Genomic DNA, 26,919 nt, shown 5'->3' on the forward strand with positions numbered 1-26,919 from the left:
CACTTAGAAGCTCATAACGCAGAGAGAAGCCGCGCGGCAGCGAGTTACCCGTCAGCTTAGAAAATGAAGTCTCCTCTCAGACTCCGTCTCGTTACAATGCAAGAGCTTAACGAACGTTCCACGCGCAGGCAACGAGCCCCACATGTATAGAAGTTACAATATACCCCTTCGCCCATTGGACAGTCCCAATATGTCTGGGTCCCGCAGGTCTCACCGATTTGCCATCTCGAGGGCCACTTCATAACCATGGATTCTGGAAACTAACATTTTGGGGGTATTTACACCAAATAACCAAATATAATGTATCAATTTGGTAAACGAAGCCTCCTAACGTCGGCAGAAGAAACCTCTGAACCAAGAGCTGCCCCGCGACCCGTATACAGCGCTGGGGGGGATATTACTGTATACAGCGCTGGGGGTTATATTACTGTATATAGCGCTGGGGGGGATATTACTATATACAGCGCTGGGGGTTATATTACTGTATACAGTGCTGGGGGTTGTATTACTGTATACAGCGCTGGGGGTTATATTACTGTATACAGTGCTGGGGGGGATATATTATTGTATACAGCGCTGGGGGGGATATATTACTATATACAGTGCTGGGGGTTATATTACTGTATACAGCGCTGGGGGGGTTATATTACTGTATACAGCGCTGGGGGGGATATATTACTATATACAGTGCTGGGGGGTATATTACTGTATACAGCGCTGGGGGTTATATTACTGTATACAGCGCTGGGGGGGATATATTACTATATTCAGTACATTATATTTATTTTCTCACACGCAGGAAAATAAAATAAAAAAGCTTCCTGTGAAATTTGCTTCAAAGCCTGGGATTCCCCGCCATACGGGACCAAAAAGCGTCCGGCGGAGAGTAAGACGACCCGCGCATGCGCTGCGCTGCCAGGTGGCAGGTGAATATAAGAGATATTAATATCAATTATTTATAGAACGGCGGAGCCGTCAGACAGACCGAGAAATCTTTAAGTAAAAAAATATTTCAAATGATCTCCCGACGCGGCTCGGAACAGACAGAAGCACGCGCCAGACCTCTTAAGGGTTAAAAGACGGCCCCCCGCCGGTGCGCTTGAATATTTGCATATAAATGAATAAATAAACAACGCAAGCGGAAGAGAAAGAACGAGGAAGAGAGTCTTAAACACGGCGGCTCCTCCAGGCAGATGAAGAGGTCAGCGAGAGCCGCCGCCGTAATTCACTGTGACAGATAACGCGCTAATCTGCGCTCAGAGCGGCCCTAAGCCGCGGCTCTCCGGGGACGCGCTCGCCCCGCTCCCACCGTGTATCACTTCATACAACTGCCGTGACAGCTCCCCGACTTCTCTCGCGTAAATCTCTCGCCAGTCAGACCGCCGCGCACGCATTAGCAGCTAACACGCGGCGCCGGGACCCCGAGCCCCCCACCTTCCCCAGGAGAAGACGTTTAGCATTCGGATAATCCATTGATCCCCGCTCCATATCGGCTTGGAGATTCTCAATCTGCCGTTTGACTCGACGGCGCGGGAGAACGGAGCGACGTTTCATGTTCACGGAGACTTAGCGCTCCCTCTCTCCCCATCTCTCCCTCTCTCTCTCCCTCTCTCTCGCTCTCCCCCTCTCTCGCTCTCTCCCTCTGGGTCTCATCGTTTTCAAAGCCTTCGCGGGCTCCGTTCAGAGATTATCCCGAACCCCTTTCGGCATTTGCCGGGGAATCAGCGATCTTTAATAATTTGCGCTATTTGAAGGCGAGGATTTACGGGGCTAAAAAGCCCGCTTTCCGTCACGTTCTCCGGGGCCGCATATTTTATTTGCTGCCGCGGGAAATATTCACCAGTGAAAGACAGAAAGTGCTTTTCCCCGAGACGCCCGGCGTGGGGTCAGGCAGAGCGGTAACGGCGCCAGCCCCAGGACACGAATTAAGAGACGGAATCCAGCGAAAGGCTTTCAGCGAATCCCACAGAGAACCGGAAAGAGCCGTTTGTCTGCCGAGCGCGTCGGGAATATCGCCGGTCAGCCTGATTTAGCGAGATGACTTTAGCAGCAATATGTCAGAATTCCCGAGCGTCGCGTCGCATTTATCTCCCGCCTCGCCGACATTTCACATCGCATCGCGTCACGCAAAGCAGCCCCGAGCCCCGCAAAATGAATAAAGCAGTCGCAGCCGGGGGTCTCGCTGAGGCATCGGGGGTCTCGCTGAGGCATCGGGGGTCTCGCTGGGGCATCGGGGGTCTCGCTGAGGCATCGGGGGTCTCGCTGGGGCATCGGGGGTCTCGCTGAGGCATCGGGGGTCTCGCTGAGGCATCGGGCGCTCCGCGGCGGCTTCGGCTCCTTTACTCGGAGAGACGTCAGGAAAACGCAAAGTAAAATCCCGCCGCTTGATACTCGATACTCTCTTCATCCAACCGCCAGCGACGTGGATTTCCACAACGCTTTACGGCAACAGAATGAAAACGCGGACGGTGGTTTAACTCAATTTAAGCATAAAAACCCAGGACCTGCCAGCAGATCGGCCCCATCCGGCCCTCGTCTAGTCGCCCATTTCTCCTGTAAAGACTCGAACCTTAAATCAGTCGTTGTTCTCGTTTAACTGTATTACCCTCTACTACTTCTGCTCGGAGGCTGTTCCACTTATCTACCACCCTCCCAGTAAAGTAACACTTCAGCCCCCCCGTCTCTCTCCTATTGCCTCTCTCTTCTCTCCCGCAAGTCGGACGTATTGAGATCTCAGTCTTTTCTTTTGAAACGTGGCCCCCGTCTCTGGCATGTAAAGAGTTAAGCCCGCTGTGAAGCCGTTAACGTGGATGCTGGTAACGGTTTAAATGTCTGAGCGTCATTTGTCGCCATTGTGTCGCCGAGCTCCGTGTCCTTCGACGGCATAAACTAAATCCTAAATACAAGCGGCCTTTGAAGCCCCCCGGGCCGCCGGCCGCCAGCAGGGGAGAATAAGAGTCCGGGAAGACGTCAGGTCCTTGCGGTCTTTGTAAGAAAGTAACAGTTACTTCATAATGCAGTCATTTGGTTACAAATTAAACGATTCAGCCCCAGCGGCCGACTATCGGAGACAACCGCGGGCCGAGCGCTAAATACCAGGGAAAACGCAGAAAAACAGCGGGCTGTCCGCGGTCCTGCGCGGGGAACGCAACAAGAGCGGCCGGGGCGGCGAACACGTAACGGCGGGGAGATTTAAAGAGTAACTCCTTCCAGAGAGACAGCGATGACGTCCCCAGCGGGCAGGACTGGGTCTCACCTGCGCAACAGGTCCTCCAACGAGCAGGTAACGCCAGAAAATCACTACCCAAAAAGTACATTACATAGACCGGGTTCTGCCCCAAATCTCTCCTAAATTCTACAGATATCAGACTAGACGGGGGCCGACAGGGGCCGATGTGCCGGCGGGTTCTGAGCACAGAAAGGGATGTAAGCGTTACACGTGTTATTCCATCATGTAGCGTGTCAGGCCGCCCTGTAAAGCATGTAATAATCTCCGTGTGACACAGCGTAACCGGCCATGACAGCTGAAATCCAAGCGCATCGCGAGCGGCTCTGCGTTCCGGATAAGAGCGCCTATCGCTCGCTGAAACCTCGCCGGGGATAAAACGCGAGAAATCGCATGCAGGGAATTACGCGGCCCAACGGCAATCAGCGCTGCCGCATCGCACATATGGTGTGTAAGCCGGACTTAACCCAATCCCCGCAAATCTATCGGCCACGCTGACGAAAAATCACCGCGTGCCACATCCCTGGACGGTAATCACACGTTTACTGACAAAGCCAAGGGGAAAACGGGGCCACGCACACGGCAAGAGGGGCCGCGCACGGCAAGAGGGGCCACGCACGGCAAGAGGGGCCACGCACGGCAAGAGGGGGCCACGCACGGCAAGCGGGGGCACCACACACGGCAAGAGGGGCCCGCGGATTCACAGGATTTATCTATAAAAAGTGACTTCGGGCCAAATCTTATCCCCATAGCAACCAATGATCTGATTGAAACAATCCACTGGTTGCTAAGGCAATAAGACTCACTTTTAGAACTTTTCGCCAGAATTTAAATCATTTGAATTTGTAGCGAAGCTGATTTTCTGGAACTAAAAACAAAAAAAGTTATAGAAGTTTACAAAAAGCTATTGGCCAAATTTATAAACCAGGTAAACGTTTCCATAGCGACTGCCCCTGATGAGCGAGGCGGACCGCGGGGATGATTTATTTCTGAAGCCCCGCAGAGGAAATCTTCCGGATTTTCTGCGTTTCTCTAAACTCATCGGACTTTCCGTGCGGCTTTTAAGTTTTGCTCTTAATCTTTTTTCTTCGTCGCGATAAACCGGGGGTGACGGGGGGGGTGACGGGGGGGGGGCTACGCGAAAGCAAATAAATATTACAGACGGCGGCAGTAACAGTATCTGCAGGGGGAGCGGCGAGCGCCTACCATGCTGTGGTGCGGATGCGTAGGACTCCTGCGCTCGCACGCTTCCTGCGTCAGCAGAGACACGGCCTGGAACTCCTCGGAATGGGGTTTGCTGGGGAAATTGACGAGCAGCGGAAGGTGGAACGCTGGCAGTCCGTCGCTCTCCCCTTCTTCCATTTTCTGCCGGCTTGTCACCATGGCTACCTCTCCATCTGCTTCTCCATACGGAGAGGCTGGCCGCTTGGAAGACATCCTGCAAGGAACAAAAGAGGAGAAAATAATGAAACCTCCACATAAATCCTTAATGCCGTCATTGTGTCGTTAGGGGCCATTGTGACAAAAATGGCTTTTTTTTTTTTTGTGTGCGCGCTGGCAGCGAGCAGGAAGGCGTCCAAATACCACCGCAACGCGGCGGCCGCCAGCACAATGGCCAGGCAGGTAGCGATGGAACACGTCTCGCTGGTTAGAAGTATAATCAACTAATGGCTCGTTCTTTTTTGGCTCCCGAAACGAGAAATTTCACCTATAAAACATTATCCGCCGGGGGCCGTCATCTGGGAAATGTTATTTACTTTTAATCCGGCCGATATCCGCGCCGCACACCCAGGCGAACAAACCAGGTCGCACCTTAAAAATGAAACATTCTACGGGGATGAAATCCTCGGCCGGATATAGGGGGGGGGTTCAGGTCTACGTTCTGTCGGTACAAGCAATCGCCGGGCCGCGGGTTGCATTCCCTACGGAAGAGGCGCCGACGTGCGCGAGATACCAATCGGAACGGCTCTGAAACACGTAGACTGCGGTATTTACCCGGACGGCGGGGGCCACGGCGGACGGAAGCGGACTTATAGCTCAGGTGGACGCGGAAGAATGCAGTAAGGGCAGTAAAGATACGGAATTCGCTAAACACACAGCCGCTTGTATCAAACACGGTAAGGCTTTGGAGAAACGACTGGATGGCGGCTTGGAAAAGAATGTAAAAGATTACAAAAATAACTAGAAATAGAAGTGTAAGATTGGGTAAAAACGGGGGTTTTTTTTAAACACACGTAGCGTTCCCACGTGCATGCGCGATAGGAAGGACAATGTGACCGCGTTTAACAGAGTCCACGAACCATGGAAGACGCATCTAATCAAGCGGGTATTTATTAAACACTCCTGGTAACGGGGAACTCAATGAAGAGATATCCGGGGATCAATAAGGTCAGCAAGGGTTAAACACGCTAAAGCGGGAGCCGTGATGCTCGAGCGAGGAAAGGAGCCGTTTCTAATTAAAACACCGCGTGGCAAATGAACGCATCTTGTGGCAGCGCCACGCTGTTAGCGAGGAGCGCGGGAGAGCAGATGAGCCGTATTGATTTTCCGTGACACGCTCCGAGTATCCGCTCCATCGGGGTATTAAGTGTCTCGCGGAGAGAGTGTGAGTGACAGCAGCGATTGCAGGGGCCGTCGGCAGAGCCTTCTGTTCCGTTAGAGAATAAAGGAGACACTTAAGGGACCTTTCGCCTCCTCGAGAGATCATCACGCCGGCTCTGTGACGCTCTCCAGGGCCACGTGGGCCGTTATCAGCAGGAGCCCTCCCTGCATGGAATCCACTGGATCCTAAGATCACGTGATCAGCCAGAGATCCACAAACTGGTTCTCCCGGGTTCCAAAGCGAAGCGGAGCACCGGTTAACTATTTAAAGAGAGGCGCTTAAAGATATCAGCGCGCGGCGTCCGGGACGCGAGAAAGAAGGGGGGACAGGGAGAACAAGCCTCCCGCCGGTACCCCCCAACCCGCCGCTACTACCCCAGTCATTATATTCTCACCCATCAAGGCCAATGTGACCCCCACATTTTAGGACAAAGCTGAGGTAAAATATCATTCCGGCGCAAAGTGATAAAGGCGGCGCAGCCAATCGAAACACTCCTTGGTCGTTATGGTGATTGCACCACTTTTACAACCTTTCTGAAATGAAGTATAATATATAATAACGTCATGCGCGGATACATCGGGGGGCAGATCACGCATGAATGTCGGGGGGCATGGGGTTGGCGGTAGGGTAAGAAGACACTGAATGAACGATTACATTAATAGCCCCAGCCATCAATGCACCAAACCCCCCCAGGACTTAATCCCTCTAGATTGTAAGCTCCTGTGCGCAGGACCCTCCTCACCTGTTGTCTCTGTTAGTCAATTTGTTACGTTATATACTACTTGTTATGTCTACCCATTGTACAGCGCTACGGAATATGATGGCGCTATATAAACAATAAATAATAATAATAAATAATAATGATAATAATAATAATAAAAAATAAATAATAATAATAATGATAATAAATAATAATAATAATAAATAATAATAATAAATAATAATAATAATAAATAATAATAATAATAATAATAATAAATAATAATAATTAATAATAAATAATAATAATAATAATAATGATAATAAATAATAATAAATAATAATGATAATAAATAATAATAATAATAAATAATAATAATTAATAATAATAATAATAAATAATAATAAATGCCCCCAAAGGCTCAGGTTCCGGGTAAAATCGCACCAATCCGCGTAAACCTAAAAGTAGCGGAACGGAGTGAATCGAAGAATCGCTGGAATTACCGTTTTGGTTGAAAATGATTTTCCAATTAAAGAGGCCGATCGCTACCTGACACGAAAAGGGAAATTACAGCGAAACGAGGCGACGGGGAATTAAAACAAAAACGTTTCCGCGCAGGTTAAACCTCGGGGCTCCTAACCAACTATAAATCCCTGCCTATTGTGCGAGTTTTTTAATCCGCCGCCCCGGCTCCCGCGCAATTATCTGCGCATGAAGACATCGGAATTAAAAGGTGAAGCAGCGCTGAAAGGGAAGGCGTTTCTGGGTTTTTTCACGTAGTTTCTGAATGACGGCGTTCGGGGGGGGGGATCTCGGCCCCCACGAGGCACACGGCAGGAACCACGGCGGCCGGGGTCCGGGGCTCGACTCAAACAGGCAGAGGGCTCGGTGGGGGGGGGGCAGCTCTCCTTCACGCAAAAACATGAAATAGCCGAATGCTACCTGAATAACGTGTGAGCGATCATTCTGACACGGCCCACACGCTAACGGTGCGGAAACCCTCATCAGGCCGCGCTGCCAGGTGTCCAAAACTGAACGGTCAGGGGCTTACATGTAACTTCCTTAAGTTTTACTTTAGAGAGAGGTAGTAGATAAGATGAATGGCGTACCGGCACAAGTGGTTTATACTAATACAGCAAGGGGATTCAAACATGCATGGGATAGACATACGGCTCCTGAATCTAAGACGAGACCAACGGCTGATTAAGGTTTGAGTCTTTACAGCAGGAGAAACGGGGACTAGACGGGGGCCGGATGGGGCCGATAGCACAGGTGGGTAGGGAGCACCACTAAAAGTTAAGAGCCACCGGTACAGTTTTAGGACACAGAAAATGGCCATAAGGGGGCCTCTGATTTGGAGACGCGCAGCGTTTCGGGGAAACCGGAGCCAGCGCTGAACCCGAAGACTGAACGGCAGAGCGGCCCCTCCGCGAGGGCCGGGAGAGCTGCGCGTTCTGAGTAGGGGAGAGCGGGATCCTGGGAGATTCTGCGTTTGGGTTAAAGTCGGCCGTTCTGCTGCTTTTCCCAGCTGTATAAACGGCGGAGTCCGGGGCGCCGGCTGAGACAACGAGGATAAAAGCCCCACCACCAGAAGAGGTAAATCACCCATTAACGCGCTGTTTGTTTTTCCTCCCCCAACACAAGGCTGAGACCCTTTTTTTTTTTGTTCTTTTAATTAACAAATCCCCCCCCCCCCGGAACAGCCTTTATCTGTCTAACTGGGGATCTCCAGCTCCGATCAAAGCTTTACAAGAAAAAGGTAAAATTCACAAAAAAAAGTACAAAAAAAAAGCTTTAATCAGAAAATTCCTTAAACTTCCATATATTGGTGATCAATAAATACAAATACAACGTGGGCCGAGAGCGCGCAAACTATCCCAGAACCCAGAGACCTAACCAAAGATTTCATGTAAATCATAGAAAATCGGACAAATCCGACAAATCCGGGTTCTAGATTTTTCTATAAATCCGGGTTCTAGATTTTTCTATAAATCCGGGTTCTAGATTTTTAGGATTTGTTTGATTATTTAATTAGAAAAAAACGTTGCCTTCTTTGCAGTAAAAAGGTGAGTTTTTTAAAACCACAAGGAGTCCGATTTCACCAAACCTCTGTAAACCAGAAGCTAGAAAGCCAAATATATACAGCAAACAGCACAAGCGCTGCGTTAACCAGTTAAAGCCCAAACAGCACAAGCGCTGCGTTAACCAGTTAAAGCCCAAACAGCACAAGCGCTGCGTTAACCAGTTAAAGCCCAAACAGCACAAGCGCTGCGTTAACCAGTTAAAGCCCAAACAGCACAAGCGCTGCGTTAACCAGTTAAAGCCCGCGCCCGGTTTATCGCACGGCCTTCCCCGGAGCAGGAGACCATAAAACATCACAAATAAGGAGAATTTTAGAGCCAGAAAGTGATACAAAAGTAACCATCGGCTCCCATAAATCAGCACAAAACTCTCTGCCGGTTAACTAAAAACACGCTGAATATAAAGTGACTTCCCGGCACCGCGTAAAACATTATAATAGACACTACGGCTTCTAGATTGTAAGCTCCTGTGAGCAGAGCCCTCCCTGTTGTGTCCTGTTTATCCATTGCTACGTTATAGCAACGATAATAACAACAACAGCAACAATAACAACAACAGCAACAATAATAATAATAAATAATGTTTAAAGGTAACAATAACGATTTGAAGCAGTGAAACGACTTCTGTGCATTTGCTTCTTCACTATCAGATCCCACTTTCAAAGCGTTAGCGAGTTTTACTCGGGGGAAGACGTTTGCCGTCACACGCGCCGCATTCTCTGAGCATTTTGTAAACAGGAAGCGTCAGCACGGCAGGAAGTTAAGATTCTAACCAAGAATATTAGCCCCGAAATCTCTTGGAAAGAGTAACTCATTATCTGCCAGGAAATAGAAACTGTTACAAATATCTATCTGGGAACGTCACAAAATGTTATTTCATCAAAGCCGGTGTGAAATTGTAGTTTCTTCCCTCAATAAACAGCTTAAAGCGAAGCAGTCGCCATAAAAATTATCTTCCGAAATCATTCAGCGGAGGACGAGAAATGAACAGCGACCGCGGGACCCGGGCTTTCAAACACGCGAAGCGACTCAACACGCCCGGCCACCAACCCCGCTCTGCTTCTACACGGCACCGGCCGTTAATGGGTCAATTCCGGCCGATTATTAATTACATGCAAAGTCCGCACTTTTTGGCCGTTTTTCTTGGATTTTGGACTTTAACCCTTTGTTTCATGTTGATGATAAAGCTGTTCTCGGTTTTATTTCTGTAGAATAATTTGATATTGCTTTACGAGATTAAATTAATAAACGCGCAGGGGGTGAGCCGGTCCGGTTACGAGGCATGCTGGGTAGGTGGGGGTCGGTGTGCGTGCGCAGTACGGAAGGCAGGCGCCGTGTTTCGTAATAGTGAAATAAGTCACGTGTTCCACGCGCTTCGCGTTACAGACGGTTCTCATTTAAAGGCCTTCGTGGAAAAGTTGTTGGAGCTCCAGAAAAGTGCCCTCTTGGGCCAAATTGTAAACCAGCCGGAAGTCAAAAGGCCACGAGATACTTATGTTCTAGAGACCGGCGCGGCGTCCCGGGCCAGCATGTGGCAAACAGATACCGGCTGCCTGAAAACATCGACGCCGCGTTCCCAATGCAGATAAACATCTTCCCTCTGGACTCATCAAAGGGGGAATCCGGCATCAATCACTCCAATAAACAATTAGCAACGACATGCGCGAGATTCTGCCGGGTGCCGACAGACCTAAAAGCCAAGTCAGAAAAATTACAAACGCCATTTTTAATGCAGGATTGGGGGGAAGCCATTCTGCTGCGCGCACTTCACTTCCTGCGGAGTTTAACACCAACTTCCTGTGCTCGGTGAGCAGGGTCCCGGCAATATTTAGCGTCCGTCTCACTTGGAACCCTCACAAAAATCTCAATGTTTTAACTTGGATTTAAATTTAACTCTTTATCTGGATTTTCAGTGCAAACCCATTTTGGAAAAAGCCAGAAAAAAACAAACAAAAAAACAATGAACTCAAAAATAAAAAAGGGAAACTCCACGTAATAAACCCCCCCGTGCTGAATGCTACGTTCTGTAGTTTATGAGTCCAATAAACGGTATCGTTCTGCCGCTTGCCCGGTTACCCAAAAACTCCAACAATATCCCTTTTTTATCCTTTTAAAATTGCTGATAATCCAGAAGCCATCAAAAGTCTTATTGGGAAGGAAAAGCAGCGTTTTGGAGGGAAACGATAAAATAACAGCTGTGCAAACTCGGAAGAAGCGATGGAAAACAGATTTAAAAAGAAAACGATTCTGGAAACCTAGTCCTGCAGTAGATCGTCAGCTCCGCTGCCAGGAACCCAGTGTAGTAAAATAATATTTCAGTTAACGGGTAACGCGGGCCGCCGCCGCGCTCGCAGGCACTAATTACATTTTCATGTTAATAATTAATTTTTTGAAAGAAATGTAAATCCATGCGAGATAAATAAAAAAATCATAAAAACAAAACTAAAAATAATCCGGTAATTGGTACCCCGAGGCTTTGGGATCCGGATTAATCCGCCTGTCACGGAACAACTTAAATCTCGCGTAATTCTTTACCAAAAGGAGCAATCTGGGGGTCTAGAAGCGATGGCTGCGTGCAAACGAGCTGCAGCCCCCCCCCGCAGATATCGCAGAATTTAATGCGTTAAACGCGCCGGGGGGGGGCATTCAGAATAAAAATCAGCAAAAACGAAATCCAAATTCTGTATTTTGTGCATTAAACGCACAGCCGCTCTCCAAACACCCGGGAACAGGACAAGCCGTTACAGGAGCTTCGCACAACGTTTATTCTTCATGTCATTTCCCCTTTTTCCTCCCCGTACGTTTCGGTTTCTGGATTGAGGACGCTTGCGGATTGTGGTTGACGCAGAACGAGGGCTCTTTGTGCCGTCGGATACCCAACATGCCCCGGAATAACCTAATTTCACCGCCACACAAGGCTTACAGATTCCACCGGTTACACGCAGGGCGATAAGAACGGGGGTATGTAACACGTATGTTCCAGGCCCGAGCCGCATGCCACGTCCTGGGCGGGTAATTCAGAGCTTTCCTTAAAAAAAACATGAAATTAACGTGAAAACGGCAAATTATTCACCCAACTCCTCTAATCGCATCTGCCGATTTATATTCCGCAACGTTGCACAACGGGTAGACAGCACATAACAAGCAGCGCATCACATAACAAAAGGCGAGGAGGGACCGGCTCACAGGAGCTTACAATCTAAAAATCTAAAAGACATACTGCTGTTGCGGATGGGGCACAAACAGCTAAACAGAGGTCAGACGCGAGATGCGTCGCTCACTACGGCCCGACTACACGACACTTAGAACTCACTCTCATTGCCTCGCCTGTAACCTGCACAAATAACGCGGATAAACCTGCGCAGAGAATCCCAGACCACGGCGTGTAACGAGCTAGAAATCTGATCTGAGATCCGGGGATCTTTCGCGATCCCCGCGGGGCCGGCGCGCTTTACGCTGAATAAATGTAACATTCTGCGCTTGGATGAAGGGTTCCATGCAACGCAGCATTTGGAGGTAGAACGCGAACGATCGGATCATTCTAGAACGATGGCGGCTTCGGTCTTCACTCGCGAGCGACCCGGAACGCGCAGACAGGTTTCACGTGTTCGCAGGGTCTGCTTGCTCCCCGGGCTGCGGAGTAAAGAATAGCCCCATTCAGAGGCCGATGACCCCAGACAGCCTGGGGAGCTCCCCTCGGCAGGGTCCCCGGCGCGCTCCACCCGGACGGACCCCCAACCGCCGCACCTTAACAAAAGTCACATTGTAGACGGTTCATCCCGGAGAGCGAGAAAGCGGAGCATATGCTCCACGCCACGAAGTATCGCACCAGCCCCGCCGCCTGTCACAATAACACGCTGCGCTTATCACGCAAGCTGTCAGCGGACCCCTTTAAGACGAGACCGCCACGGAACATGACAGTATGGAGTATATCGCCGCGCCGCCAGTCACCGAGAATAATGGGTGGCACTCGAGAGCCTCTCTTTTATTTGATGATGACTGACGCTCTAGAATCGAGCGCATTAAGTCACAATAGAGAACTTCTTTTCTTATAAAAAAAATGACACCTTTCATAACACGGAGTTCTGGTGTCTTTATTGAGCAGGTAAAGCGGCGGCGTAAACGCGCAGCGCTGTGACAGATCGCTGCTTTCCAGACAATACTCGCTCGCCGCTTTTGTCTGGAACATTTCGACGTTTTATTGTCGGACGCAGGCAGTATAGAAAAAAGCGGCTTCTCTGAGGATGACAGGCAACCTGCGCGGCGACTTCTTTACATCAAGTTGGGTATAAAGTAGCGAAGAGTCGGCCCGAGGGGCCGTGCGTTCAGAGACAACCTGCGCAGAGGACGCCGTAATCGGTTTTATTCAGAAAATAAAGAACAAAGTGCTTCAAAGTCCGCAATCCGCAAACAAAAACATTATTTATTGATTTCTATAGCGCCCTCATATTCCGCAGCGCTGTACAACGAGTAAAGAGGACATAAATAGCGCATCACGTGACGATCCGAGGTAAAGAAGGGCCTGCTCCAAGAGCTTGCAATCTAGGCGTTAATATGCGACGGTGACGGCATAAATGGTCGTTTTTAACAGTAAATATTTATCATATTTAGAGCTTCCCGTCCCTTTCAATACGAATAAACGGATTCCATGGAAAACAAGTCTTTTTCCCGCATGGAGAACGGACCCCCAAACAGCCCCCAAACTGGCAATTATTACACATTCTTCGTTACTTTTAGGGCAAAATGCAGGGTAAGACGGCTCCGCTAAGTATTTGGGAAAGAAGGGTCCGTCGCACAGCGCAGGGGAACTTTGTTTTTCTTAAGAAAACCCAGATTTCGGTTAATTTATTGAAATTTAACGAGATGTGACAGCGCGGACCTCCTCTCTCCCTGACCGATTCCGAGACTCAAAAGGATCCCAGACGTCGTCGGCTGGAAATAATGCAGCCATTGTATTTACGACACGTGAGATCCTGCAGGTTCCCCGGTAAGAAGGGAAATTTCCCCGTCCGGCAGGGGCCACCGGCAAAAAGCACTGAAATACCTGAAATTCGGGCAGAGACCCAAAAACCCAGAAATCCGGAAAAAAAGGAAACCCTGCGAAAAAGCAGAAGGAACGGCGCTGAGATTTTATATATCGAGCCAAGCGGTTTCTATATCTGCAGGATCCACGTTCCGGCTGACCGCGCGGCCCACGCGTTAACCCCGTGACCGACGACACACGCGGGCGCGCACCTTACACGGAGATAAACGTCCTAACAGAGACCACCGAGACCAGCGAAAGGAGACAGCGCTGGAGCGACAGCTGCCTGCCACTCACTTTACACAGAAAAATAAACCAATAACCCTCTTGGCTTAACCCATTTTCACTATATATATATATATATAATATACACACACACACACACGTATATATATACATACATACATATACAAACACAAACATACACACACACATATATATACACATAGAAGCCTAGAGCCCACTGGCAGATCGGCCCCCCGTCTAGTCGCCGTTTCTCCTGCTCTAAAGATTCAAACCTTAATCAGTCGTTGGTCTCGTCTTAGATTCAGGAGCCGTATGTCTATCCCATGCATGTTTAATCCCCTCACTGTATTACCCTCTACCACCTCTGCTGGGAGGCTGTTCCACTTATCTACCACCTTTTCAGTAAAGTAAAAAAACTTCCTTGTCCGGTCTCTTGTAATATTTCCTCCCTCCTGTACTTTGTTAAATCTCTCTCTTGCGTTTAAATGTCTCTCTCCCATACCCTTTCTCTCTCTCTCTTCTCTCCTCCAAGCTGCGCGGCCATTTTAATATTTCTTATGTATTTACAGTCTGAAGGATGACCGGAGAATCTGTCCCTCGCCAGGCGATTCTCAGCCAATGCACTCCGAGAATATCGCCCTCGGGGTGAAAGCGGGGCTCTCTCAGCGAGACATCGTGCCAAAGCCCGCCATCGACCGGCAGGACCTGAGATTTCACCGACCGGTTAGAGATAAGGAGCGTTACGGGTTTATTGATGATATAATAGCCCCCCGTTGCTATATACAGAGGATGGGACGGATGCCCCGGCTTGGAAGAATTAAATCGAGGTTCGGGGTTCGGTTTCTGCCGGACCGGTTCCTTTTATTTACACCGCGAGACCCGGACACAGAACCCGTTACGCAACCGAAATCAATAAACGCCTTTACGGGAATTCCTGGGATTTACCACCTCTCGGCTCTAACGCTCCACACATGCAGGGCAGGATCCGTCCGCGGCCCCCAGTAATTCAATCCGCCGCGCTTGGAGCTCTCGTAAAACCCACGCATCAGGAATGTGCAGAAAACCAGGACGGCTCTGAACACCGATCCACCCATCCGAGCGCAAACGGGGAGGAAAAGGGGCGCTTAGCGGTAACATGCGCCACGTCCGGGCATACGTTTGCCACAATCCGTATCATCTCATTGGAATTATTTCCCCTGATATATTCCCTAAGGGCGCCGGGCAGCCCCTGCTTGGGGTATACAGTAAGAGGGGTCCAGCCGCCACAGGCTACAGTAGGTAGAGGGCACACAACGTGAAGATGATGGCTATTTAGAAGGCATCCAAGGGCTTATTCACTAAATCGTGAGATAAAACATTTCGTCACCCCATTAACTATTCCTTCTGAAGAGCCAACCCCCCAGACGTTTACCTGCAAAGCATTAGTAAATCAGTGACGCTTATTTAAACTATGCATTACGCAGGGCCCTGCTTCATCACCTCAGCTCACAGACCTGGGTCGGATGGGGCATTTCTGATAGAAGCCGGAATCCGGGCGACCCGGCGGGAGAGAGAAGACTTTTATATGGAGAGCCGTAGGTGGAACGCGTAGGAAGTTATTATTCACCAATTTATTTACATCGTATCCCACGGAGTCGGGGGGGGGGGCAGCTGACGCGGGGTAAAAACGTACAGCTGGCTAAACGTACGGACCGGAGGGGAGACGGCGACGCATGGAAGCCGCAGCATTACGAGCCGCTACACAGTAACACATTTGGTTTCCATTTCGAGGAGATCAACATCTGACGGCAAAACTACAAACATTCCCCGCTTTCTAACAACAGACGATTAGAAAACATTAAACCGTTACGCAGACACCGGCTAAACACCGGCCGCTACCGGGCCAGAACACGCTAACGGATCCCCGCGCGGTCCACAGGAGGGGGTCCGGCCGCTAATGACATCATTTCATGAATTTAAGGAAAGCACCTAAAATAAACAAGCGCAGCGAGACTGCAATCTATTAATGAGCTGCCTCCCCGCAGACGTCGATGCGTTCTGCATTAACCAAATGGTTTACATTCCGGGCGGAATTCATTTATATAATGGACCCGGGATCTGATAACGCCGTTAAAAAGACACTCGGTGCGGGTTTTCTGGGGTTTTTCTATTTATTCGAAGCTTCACCTTTTGCTGCCCAAACGCCGACTCCTCCGACTAATCTGAAAATACGTCTCCACGTTACGTTATTTTAACACCGCTCGGTATTTATACAGATTATATACATAGATTATTTTATCAGTCCTCTCAGCCCCTTCTTCGAGACCCTCGGCAGTTATTAAACCGTATGAATGAATGTAAAGCGCCGTCGGCCCGCAGGACACGCGATATCTAAAGAGGGGGCAGGTACCGGAGGTGCAAAGGTGTTACAGAAAACAGAACGTTTCACTAATTAATCCTCCGAGCACAAGAGGGCCGAAGAACGCCAATCACATATTCCAGGTTTCTCTAAGAATAGAAGTTCACCAAACGCGGATGATAAACGGCTTCATTGTGTTGAGAACGAGCCGTTTCGGGTGCGGGGGAAACGTCGGCGCGATCGGCGGCTCCGCTATACGTTTCCGCATCTCATTAGGATTATTGCCGGTGTAAATCGCACGGGGAGAACCGCGAGCTTCTATATTCCAATCATTTCCACAGATTAAAGATCCGTCGCACGCGCGTTCGCGATATGCCAGATAAGGAAACCCGTGTTGTACGACGCTGCGGTGTATGTTGGCGCGTTGAATTCGTCAGGACCTGGTATACGGGAGAGACGCGGCCATTTATTTAGATTATTTATTATCCGGTTATTTCACCAGGAATAACTTTATCCAGAAATTAGGATTTTTTGTTGTCTGAATACAACGTATTTTCACTCACAATTCAGAACTTTGACTTAACGGCAACAAGCAACTCCTCCTGGCAACTGTAGGGTTAATTAAAACGGAATAAAACCTGTAAGACTTTATGATTTGGTTCTGTACGCGATATTCACGAAATAGAGGCAGAAAAAGAATAGATTTCCTTTTTTTGTTTTTATTTTCTGGAATAACAGAATTGTTTCATCTCGCAGCCCCCCCCCCCCGGTTTACAGATCGCCACTAATAGAATAAAGAGGTTTTTTTAGTTTTTTTTAGTTTTTTTTTTTTTTAAAAGGCATTTACAGAAACCTTTTAAACTTGGCTTAAGTGTTAAAGTGGACTTTACAGAGAGTAATCCCGCTGCGTAATCACCTAAAACAGCCTCTGGCACTGCCGCATGTTGCGGACTACAACTCCCATCAGCCTAAAGGCTGCTGCTAGCGCTTTGATATCCCTTTGGCCTGAGAGCTTATAAACCGTAAGGTTTCACGCGGCAAACGGCCCAACCAATCAGGAAAGAGAACGCAGACCGTTATAAATACGCCAAAATACATTAACGGTAACAAGCCATCGGCATTAGCGTACAGCGGGCAGCAGAGGGTTAACGATTCGATCCGGCTTCTCCGATTGACAATAGGGCGGCCGTTTATGCTGCAGATCCATAAACCGGGTCAATATTTACGGCAATTTGGGATTTGATTATTCTTTTCATTTATTCTTTCATCCCCTTTTGAAACCGGCCTGGCTCCCTCGTCCAGACAATTAAAGATATAATAAAAAATCATCTAAGGGGGAAAAAATCACACAAAAGTGAACAAGAAAACCATCTGCAAAGTATGGTCAGGGAGGTCTGATAAGAATATAATAAACAGATTTCTGACCGAATACATATAAAAAAAAAAAAAAGAGGGGGGCTACGGGTCCAAATTTATCGTAATCCTCTGAAAATCCCTTTCAGGCTATGAAGGACAGCGCGCCGTGCCAATAAATACAGCGTTAATACGGCTTAGAGGACACGTCTCCGCCGTGTAATGCCGAGGGCCGGCGAGGACGCACCGTGCTCTGACATGTGTATCGCTTCAGGGCTTAAGAGGTTAACCCACCGGGACCTGGAATCACCGAACATTAAAATAAAACTGCGCGTAAATCAGGAATATATTCCCGTGCCCCCCACGGCCGCCGCGCCGAGAAGAGAAACGCGCAAAAGCGATACGTTTTAAATACACCGAGTATAAATAAAGGAAACATCGTAACCAGAAACGGAGCGTTCCTCCAGCCCAACGATAATATTCTATAAACGACACATTGTATCGGGGAGAAGCCCAGTCTCTGATACATTATAACAGATAGCGGCGGCCGGGCGAAGGCGCCCTGCCCGCACCTCGCAGCAAATAACAGCCACATTTCCCAGGTATTTCTGTTGCTCGGGGAGAGTCTCAGCCCAGTGAGTTTGTGAGAAATTATCAGCAGGCAGAACGGGACACAATGGGAGCGGAGCGCTCGGTACATAGAAAAGTACACAAGGAAACAGGCCGGCCGCGGGAAGAATGGCTGCAACCGAAAAACAAAAGCAAATTGTTATTCGGCGGATAATTACCCCGTGATTGATACGCATCGGGAGAGAGAACGGGGAGCGATCTGGAGCCCCGCCAGCCCCGCTTACACTTCGGATTTATGTGCCGCTCGCCGCTGAATGCGAAGTCAGATTATCTGAAACTTTTTTGTGTGAATTCTGCCACAACACCAGTGTGACACCTTTCACACGTCCGCCTCGCGCAGGCAGAGATTACCAACGATATCATGGCAAGGAGGATTCTGGGAGCGAGGAACACTTTGGGGTTTGAGGGACGGCTCCCGGCCGCAGATCGGGGGTCCCGGGAGACCCGAGGAAGGGTTACTCGGTACCGATGTGCACCCCGCCAACCCCCCCCCCCGAACCCTGCCATGTATCGGAGCGGGTGACAGATTACGCCAAACACCAAACTTGTGTCACTTCATCCCATCTGCCCCCACAAGCAGCGAATCATCGCAAATAATAATTATGGCTTTTATGCCGCGCGCACTCACTCGCCGTGTAATCGCCTCCCTCCGCTTTATCCGCGTCCGGGTTCCAAACAAACAATATATAAGAAAGCAAAAATTAAATAAAAGAACAAAGGGGGGGCAAAAACACTAAAAAAACAAAAACACTAAAAACACAAAAACAAAGCGCGCCTCGGAATCTGACGGGTAAATCGCTGCCGATATTCTATCAGATCCCGGAATAAATCACAACCCGCGGACTGAAGAGACCCTGAAAGCCAAAAACACGTCCCCCCCCCCCAGTGTGATGGAGCAGAGACGGAGCCAGCTGTCTGCCGCACATCTGCCGAGCATGTGGCGCCCGTGCGCGGATCAGGTGCCCACTCTCTCTCTTTATTCAGCAAAAGGCTGATCTGCTAAGCGATTCTCGGGCGCCGTTATCACGGGGAGATCGGGGGCTGAATCATATTTACGAGAACGCGGCAGAGGTCACCCCCACCGGTGCGAACATTACAAACACCAGCCTTCGGTTTAACCCCTCGCGTGCCAGGAGGCCGCGCTTTACAACCTGCCGAAAACTCGCTTCTGTTTACGAGCTTACAAAAAAAGAGTTAAAAAAAAATTAAAAAACAAACAAAATTGAAGAAAAACCCCTCTGAAAATTGTTTATTTTAAAGCAACGGAGCCGCGGTGAATGCGTGTGCAAAAAAACAGACGACAGAACGCAAGAAAAAAAATAAGACAGATTGCTGATGAATATAAATGATTAAACGGCTTCAACGCGACAGCAAAGCGCACAAAACTGGGTTTCCTGCATAATGACGGTTTTTATTAAATATAAATAGTAAATTTCACTAATATTCTTTGATTTTAAAATCCGTTAACTGCTATGAAGGAGGCCGAGCTCCCGAAAGCCGCTCTGCGTCTCTCGCCTTATCGGGTTTATCTCCAGATGGCTTTTTGGGTCTGATGCAGAAGCAACAATTTAAAGTATTAACTAAACCGCAAAAAAAAATAAAAAAAACTTATTCTGTCAGAGACTTTCGGATAAATTGGGGGAATTTCAACCAAGAAAAAGATGACCGGGAACGCAAGACGTGAAATGAATTAAAAAAACAAAACAAAAAGCTCTCAGTGAGTGAAAGGGTTAACCGGTAAATAACAGGAATTCCAGAATTCAGCTCGAAAACTTTCACCAAAATATCTCTATTTCTAAAAAGGATCTCGCGATAAGAAATTGTTTGTCTCGGCAAACAGTGCGACAAATTAGCAAGCGAGCGCTGCGGTTATATAACCCCTGAGGTGCCCGGGGCCCCGGGAGCCATATGCGTTCCAGGTTCTGGGGCCGCGCACTGGATCTCGCGCTGCATTTTGCCCCCGATTGTTATTTTGGGGGCCGTTTGACCCCGGCTTGCGCAGCGGATTCACTAAAACATCGGCCGCGGAGCGTTTGGTCTCTCGGTAGGAGAATAATTTAGGAGAACGGGAAGACGTGGTGAGCAGGTAAAGAGAACCTTTGGAGACGATTAAAGTCCCAAACAAAACCGAGGGGTCCGGCGGCCGCTGCGGCGAGGGGGAGAGCGGGATTTGGAGCGCGTTGCCATGACCCCAAAATAAATTCAGCGGCAGCTTAAAGCGACTCACATACTTCAGCCTCCGAAGCGTTCTCCCTCCCGGGGGGCTTCACTTCCCTGCGTCCCCTTTTGTCACATTCGGGACCCCCGGCCGCTAACGCAGAGCCCGTTTGCACCGTTCGCGATGTGGGAAAAGCCGGCGATTGTACCCAAACAATGACCAAAGATTAACCCCTTCGGAGCAGGGAGCCGCCAAAGCCGCCGGTCCAGATTTTCTCCACTTATTGCCTGCGGGTTCCGCTCCGCGTAAAACTTATTGTAAGGACGGAAAAAGTGACGGGACGGGTTCCGATTCCACGCGCATTAACCCTTTCATTCCTATGCCACGCGCATTAACCCTTCAATTCCCATTCCACGAGCATTAACCGTTTTCATTAACAGCTTTTAACCATTTCAGAAAGTTTAAACAAAAATCACATGCATCGGGGGGGGGGATTCTAATGAAATGGACGGACTGACGTGAAATATACGGAGAGGGAAGGGGCAGCCACGGCTACGGCAGCCCCACTCGGCCACAGAGACAGCCCCAAGGAGTCCGCCACCAAACACAGCTCTCCGCAGAGGCTCCTCGGTTCAGGGAACCCAGCAGAGCTCTCCTCGCCGCGTCCGTACACAGACCACCCGAGCGAGTACACGGCAGCCCCACCGGCACAGCGTCCGGCCCGCGGGGGCCACCGACGGTGTGAGAATTCACACAGGGCTGCAGGCGCGCAAAAATCAAACAGAAAAGCAAATCGTGGGGGCCCGGCTGCAGCCGCAGAGGGACAAAGTGAGGGCTGTTCAAAGTTTGAACGCGGCTCCCAAAAGTCATTATTTGCACAGGGAGATTTTCAATAACGAACAGAAATAAATAACTTTGTGCGTGCAAATGCCCCATCCCCCCCAACACACAAACACACACGCAGACACACACGCAGACACACACGCAGACACACACGCAGACACACACACACCCCGGTGCGTTTGTTATTTATTTTTTACATGAAATAAAACACTTTTGACGGATAACGTGGAGACCGGGCTTTCCCGGAATAAAAGGGAGCGAAGGGATAGACGTCCGACCAACACGGCAGCGCCTTATCTCGGACCCCCAGATCCAAACGTCAGGCACCGCACAGACCCCGTCATGCCCCCGGCGGGTATTTACCGCATTATAAAGCATGCGAGCGCCTGGGATTATTACTCAGCTATCTGTCAATATGTGACAATCACAGAGCACATGATCGCTTCATGAGGTTTAAAGCCCTGAATGTAATCCGCAGACGTTAAAACAGAGAAAATCCACCCAATATCCACGGAAACCACGGCAAAAAAACAGCAAAAAACCCAGAAAAGAAACTCGGTCCCAAAGTGCAGGAAATCAGTCAGCGAGCAGATACCGAAGCTGACCTTTGAACGCTGGAAAAATGTAAAATGTGGAATTCGCCCGTCATTCCGCGTTAAGACCCATAAAAATATATAAAAAAAACAACCGGAATAAAAACAGCCGCATTTCACCCAAAACGCTACAAAAATATCACTAAACGCCAGGGAGCCCAGCGTGGAAGTGCGGAAAGCGTAATACTCCACAATAATGAAAGCTGGGATTGGGGGGGGGGTCGGCGATCTTCTGAATCTGACGGACGGGGAAGAAACGATCTCCGTGCCGAGCGGCTCCTGCCGGCTGCTGATTCTCCGGCGACAGAAAAATCTCCCCAAAAAGCCGAGGAATCCGCAAATAACAAACAAGAAACTTTTCTGGGGGACTCCTGTCAGGAGCCGGACACACGGACCCCCACGCCGGACCCCCACATCATAACCCCACGCCGGAGCCCGCACCGAAACACACAGAGTAATAACATTAACGGCAGGGAACGGGAATTAAAGTTTCCAGCGCAGGGGGCAGATAACCGGCAGCATATACGGGGGTACAAGGAGAAAAGCACTTACTGGGGGTGCAGAGAAAGGGGTCACCAACTCACTGGGGGAGACTCACTTTCCGGGGTACAGAGAGCAGGGCACTTACTGGGGGTACAGAGGGAGAGAAGGGCACTCGCTGGGGTATAGAGGGAGAGAAGGGCACTTACTGGGGTATAGAGGGAGAGAAGGGCACTTACTGGGGTACAGAGGGAGAAGGGCACTGGCTGGGGTACAGAGGAAGAAGGGCACTGGCTGGGGTACAGAGGGAGAAGGGCACTGGCTGGGGTACAGAGGGAGAAGGGCACTGGCTGGGGTACAGAGGAAGAAAGGCACTGGCTGGGGTACAGAGGGAGAAGGGCACTGGCTGGGGTACAGAGGAAGAAAGGCACTGGCTGGGGTACAGAGGAAGAAGGGCACTGGCTGGGGTACAGAGGAAGAAAGGCACTGGCTGGGGTACAGAGGGAGAAGGGCACCGGCTGGGGTACAGAGGGAGAAGGGCACTGGCTGGGGTACAGAGGGAGAAGGGCACTGGCTCGGGTACAGAGGGAGAAGGGCACTGGCTGGGGTACAGAGGGAGAAGGGCACCGGCTGGGGTACAGGGAAAGGAGACACTCGCCGGGAATAGTGGACGTTGGTCGTTCGCACAGCAGACACCCAGGACTCTGCAAGCACTACTCCTTCAGAGCTGCCCCAGTCCCACTCCATTGCACGGGGTACGAGGGCACCTACCTTTCAAACTCCGGGGGTAAGTCGGGGTCAGTGAGCATTGCTGTGCAGCCCGGCTCCCTCTACCTCCTCCGGCTGGAGCTGTCACCGAGTCCCGGCTGCCGAGCGGCTCCTCTGCACGGGGTCTAAGCCTTAAAGGGACCGCAGCCTGAGCAGCTCTCACCCCCCCTTCTCCTCCCCCTCCTCCCCCTTCACATGGGAAGCTCAGCCTCCTGCCCCCTCCCCGGGACTGCCCCGCACACACAGCCACGAACTGCCCCCTCCCCGGGACTGCCCCGCACACACAGCCACGATTCCACGAACTGCCCCGCGTACAATGGACCAGCCACCTCAGACACACAGAGCCAGGAACTGCCCCGGATACAGGGGACCCGCCACCACAGACTGCCCCTCACACAACGCTACGAACTACCCCAAGATACAAGGGACCTGCCACCCCAGACTACCTCACAGAGAATGTGCCCCAACCCGCGCGCACACAGCCAGGAACTGCCACCTCCTTCGCCTCAGAAGCCCCTGAGGCCGGTCAGTGATGTCACCTCTGCTCCTGGCAGGGGCAACTAGGAAACCTGTTTAGTCATTGTGGGGTCACTCAGCCTCCCTGGGTGGGATGTTCTGCCCCAGCTCCCGGCGGATCCACATGACAATTAACCCCTTCCATGCCCACGCTCGGGAGGGGAGCGGGGTCCCGGGGGCCACCGCCTCGGGCAATAAAGAACCCGTGACAGGAGGCTGAGGGCGCGCGTGCACAGGAGGGAGAACGTGTGCGCGCAGCAGCTACTGGGCAGCGAGGGCTCGCGCACTGTAACCCTCAGGGCTGACCTACCCGGAGAGGGGGCAATTACCCGAGGAGAGGGGGCAATTACCCGGGAACAGGGGGATGGAGGGCGAGTAGTAGGGCTGGGAGAGAAGAGAGGAGGCGATTACTGGGGCAGAGAGGGCAACTACAAGTTACATGTGGGGGGCAAAACATAAATGTGTGAGGCGAGAAGTCTGGGGGTCACTGACCACAAGGCCAGGCAGGGGTGAAAACCTATTAACCCCCTCAGCGCCAGTGGGGTTAATTCACAGTAAAAGAACACTAAATTAGCCTTTATCCATTTTCTGTCAGTAACCCCTTTAGCGCCGGTGAGGTTACATTTAGTAATAAGGAGACCTTTCCTGTCATTAACCCCTTCTGTGCCGGCGGGTTCACTCACAGCTTGCCCTCTGCATTTTTACCCAAGTCATTTTCTTCTTTGAATTCCTAACGTAAACAGGCGCTACTGCCCCAAAGAGCTTGCAATCATTGTCCATGCCATGCGCCCTAACCCTATTAATAATTTGCTGCCTTTTGTAAGAAGTTTTTATTTGGAATAAAATAATTTCAGTTTTTTTTGTAGTAGGCGGTAATGAGCGCTCGGGGTTAATATTAAATTATATAAACAGGAAGCAGCGATGAGAGTCAAACTCCAGCATATAAAACATCGGCGGCCCTTCCCGGTATATTCCAGCCACCGGCACGGCCACTTTCCCCCCGGGTGAGGGCTTTATAGCCACGGGCTGAGCTTTATGACACTTAAATGGTCTTTACTTTCTGAGTACAAGAGTGATAGGGGTGGGAATCCTAGCAGAGGGATGTCTCTCTTAGTCATTGGTACCCTAGGAGTTAGCGAGTGACGCCGGACGTGTCTCTTCTGATTAAATAACATGTCACATCCACTGAACAGCCTCCCGGCAGAGGTGGTAGAGGGTAATACAGTGTGGGGGGGTATTAAACATGCATGGGATAGACATCCGGTTCCTGAATCTAAGACGAGACCAACGACTGATTAAGGTTTGAGTCGTTACAGCAGGAGAAACGGGCGACTAGACGGGGGCCGGATGGGCCCCTGAGACGCCGGATCTTGTCGCTGACCCGCAGCGTGTAGTTTGCAGGTGTCCGCCTTTCAGCAGTAATTGTGGTTAATTATGATTAATGGTGTTTTTAAGGTGTGGAACCCTTTAAGACTCTGAATGTGATCTCTGTGCCGCGTTCACACCTTTACGCCCCAAAACAGCTCAAAGACTTAAAACCGCCGTCCTCGGGCCAGCGGATTGGCTGCAGGTTTTACCTAATTATCTCATTCTAGAGGAAATATTTCTACAGTTATGGGGAAATTGAAACCCTCGAAGTGCTGGAGGGCCGAGCAAAAAATCGCTTACCCCAAAGGCTTACAGTTCATTTTCCAGCTGCTGAGACCTCAGGCGCTGTGACAACTACCCCAGCCTGAAAAGTATATAAAAGGTATAAATAATTTTCTGTAAAAAATATCCAGCAACTATTATTATTGTTATTGAAGTTATTATTGTTATTATTATTAAAGTTGTTATTGTTATTAAAGTTATTGAAGTTATTATTGTTATTATTATTGAAGTTGTTATAATTGTTATTATTAAAGTCATTGTTATGATATTTGCTAGAAGTTACACAAACCTCTTTTTTTTTTAAACTGTAAATATCATCTGATTGAATCTCAAGTGACGGAGCGGAGATTGTGACACAAACACGTCATTAACCCCGCGGGTGCCGGGGCTCTGTTGCCGCAGGGTAAGATGGTTAGTCTTTTATTTGGAACGGCTTCAGACTGCAACTCCCACTACGTTCAGCCAACATTATGGGAGTAGTGATGTAATAACGCAGCCCGAGGACGTAAAAGCCACAGAGGGGAGCGTCCTCGTCGGTCCGAGCCGTCTGTTGTTTACGGTGAGCGCTGGTTCCTGACGCATCATTTCTGAGCCGTATCCAAAGGCGGAGAGGTTTAATAATTTGGGATCTAATTGCCTTACGGCGACTTGGGGGGGGGGGGGGGGGTTTGGTTTGAGTCGTTTTCATGCAGCTATTAACACTTCGCGGATCCTGCAAACCCCGGACATTCAGCGCTTCGTGAATTAGGGAAAAAGTTATTACGAATAGAAACCGTAACCATTAGATGCTGGCGGAAGCTGCTAGACGGGGGATGCGAAGGACCCTCGGTGTTAGAGGGGAATATTTTCCCCATAGTAATTCAAACATTCCAACTTTTTTGCCCCAAGGGCTTACATTCTAATTGCTCAAACTCCAGTACACAGAGGCAGAGCAGGATTTGAATGCTGATCCGGTCTCTGATCTGACAGCCCCAGATTTCGGCATTCGCCGACGGGCCTGCCACACCGAGCTGATCTTACCTTCGAGTGGGCAGATAATGGGGGTTACAGAGCAATTGTTGTGGGAAGCGGTGATGTTACTATAGCAACCAATAGAACATTCCTGCTAATTGGACCAGAACAATTCTGGGTACATAAATCACATAACCAACCGGTATAGTTTAGTGCGACGGACCACTCGATGCCGCGTCTAACCAACCAAGAAGACCGGAAAAGAGGTAACGCGGTAATCCCGCGAGCAGTCAGGTCATGGTGAGCTCTGACGGGTGGGTTAGATGCGCCAACAACGGGTGATATACCCCGGGTACCCCCTGTGCCATAGAAGCACCATCACTACCGGAATCCCCACAATGCACTTCTGGCACAATGGTTTTTGGCACAGGTGTCATTCACGTGGCTACAGAATGAAGGTATAGAGCAAGATCCTTGGATGTAATTATCTTGGTATCTATTGATTTGCTCCCAGTTCGGGCGGCACAATGTATGGATCAAATAGATTAAAGTGCACCCCTTGATCCCTTTCCATCTTAACTTCCAAGGTAAAAGCTGAGATCTCCAAAAGATACATTTCTGGTAATGACTGGAGCAGACTCGTGTTCTTGTGTCCTCCCATGTAGACGGTGAAGGCCGTACTCATGTCGGTGGTAGGTGCAGCCATGTCCGTCTATCAGCATGGGCTTCGGTGAAGCGCCCAGAAGCCACGCGCATGACTC

General features: G+C 49.8%; 1 protein-coding gene across 1 annotated transcript in view; it reads right to left on the bottom strand.

The window, feature by feature from the left end:
* The window catches only part of SOX5 (SRY-box transcription factor 5), an 85,594-nt gene extending 62,410 nt beyond the window's left edge, over positions 1 to 23,184 (bottom strand). The window contains exons 1-2 of the mRNA XM_053463097.1: positions 23,045 to 23,184; positions 4,433 to 4,664 (exon numbers count right to left, since the gene is read on the bottom strand). Of these exons, the coding sequence (XP_053319072.1) occupies positions 4,433 to 4,664; positions 23,045 to 23,082 (270 nt within the window). The 5' untranslated portion in view covers positions 23,083 to 23,184. The remainder of the gene's footprint in view (positions 1 to 4,432; positions 4,665 to 23,044) is intronic.
* Positions 23,185 to 26,919: the final 3,735 nt, after the last annotated feature.

This window comes from Spea bombifrons, chromosome 4 (genome assembly GCF_027358695.1).
Source record: "Spea bombifrons isolate aSpeBom1 chromosome 4, aSpeBom1.2.pri, whole genome shotgun sequence".
Lineage (NCBI taxonomy): Eukaryota > Metazoa > Chordata > Amphibia > Anura > Pelobatidae > Spea > Spea bombifrons.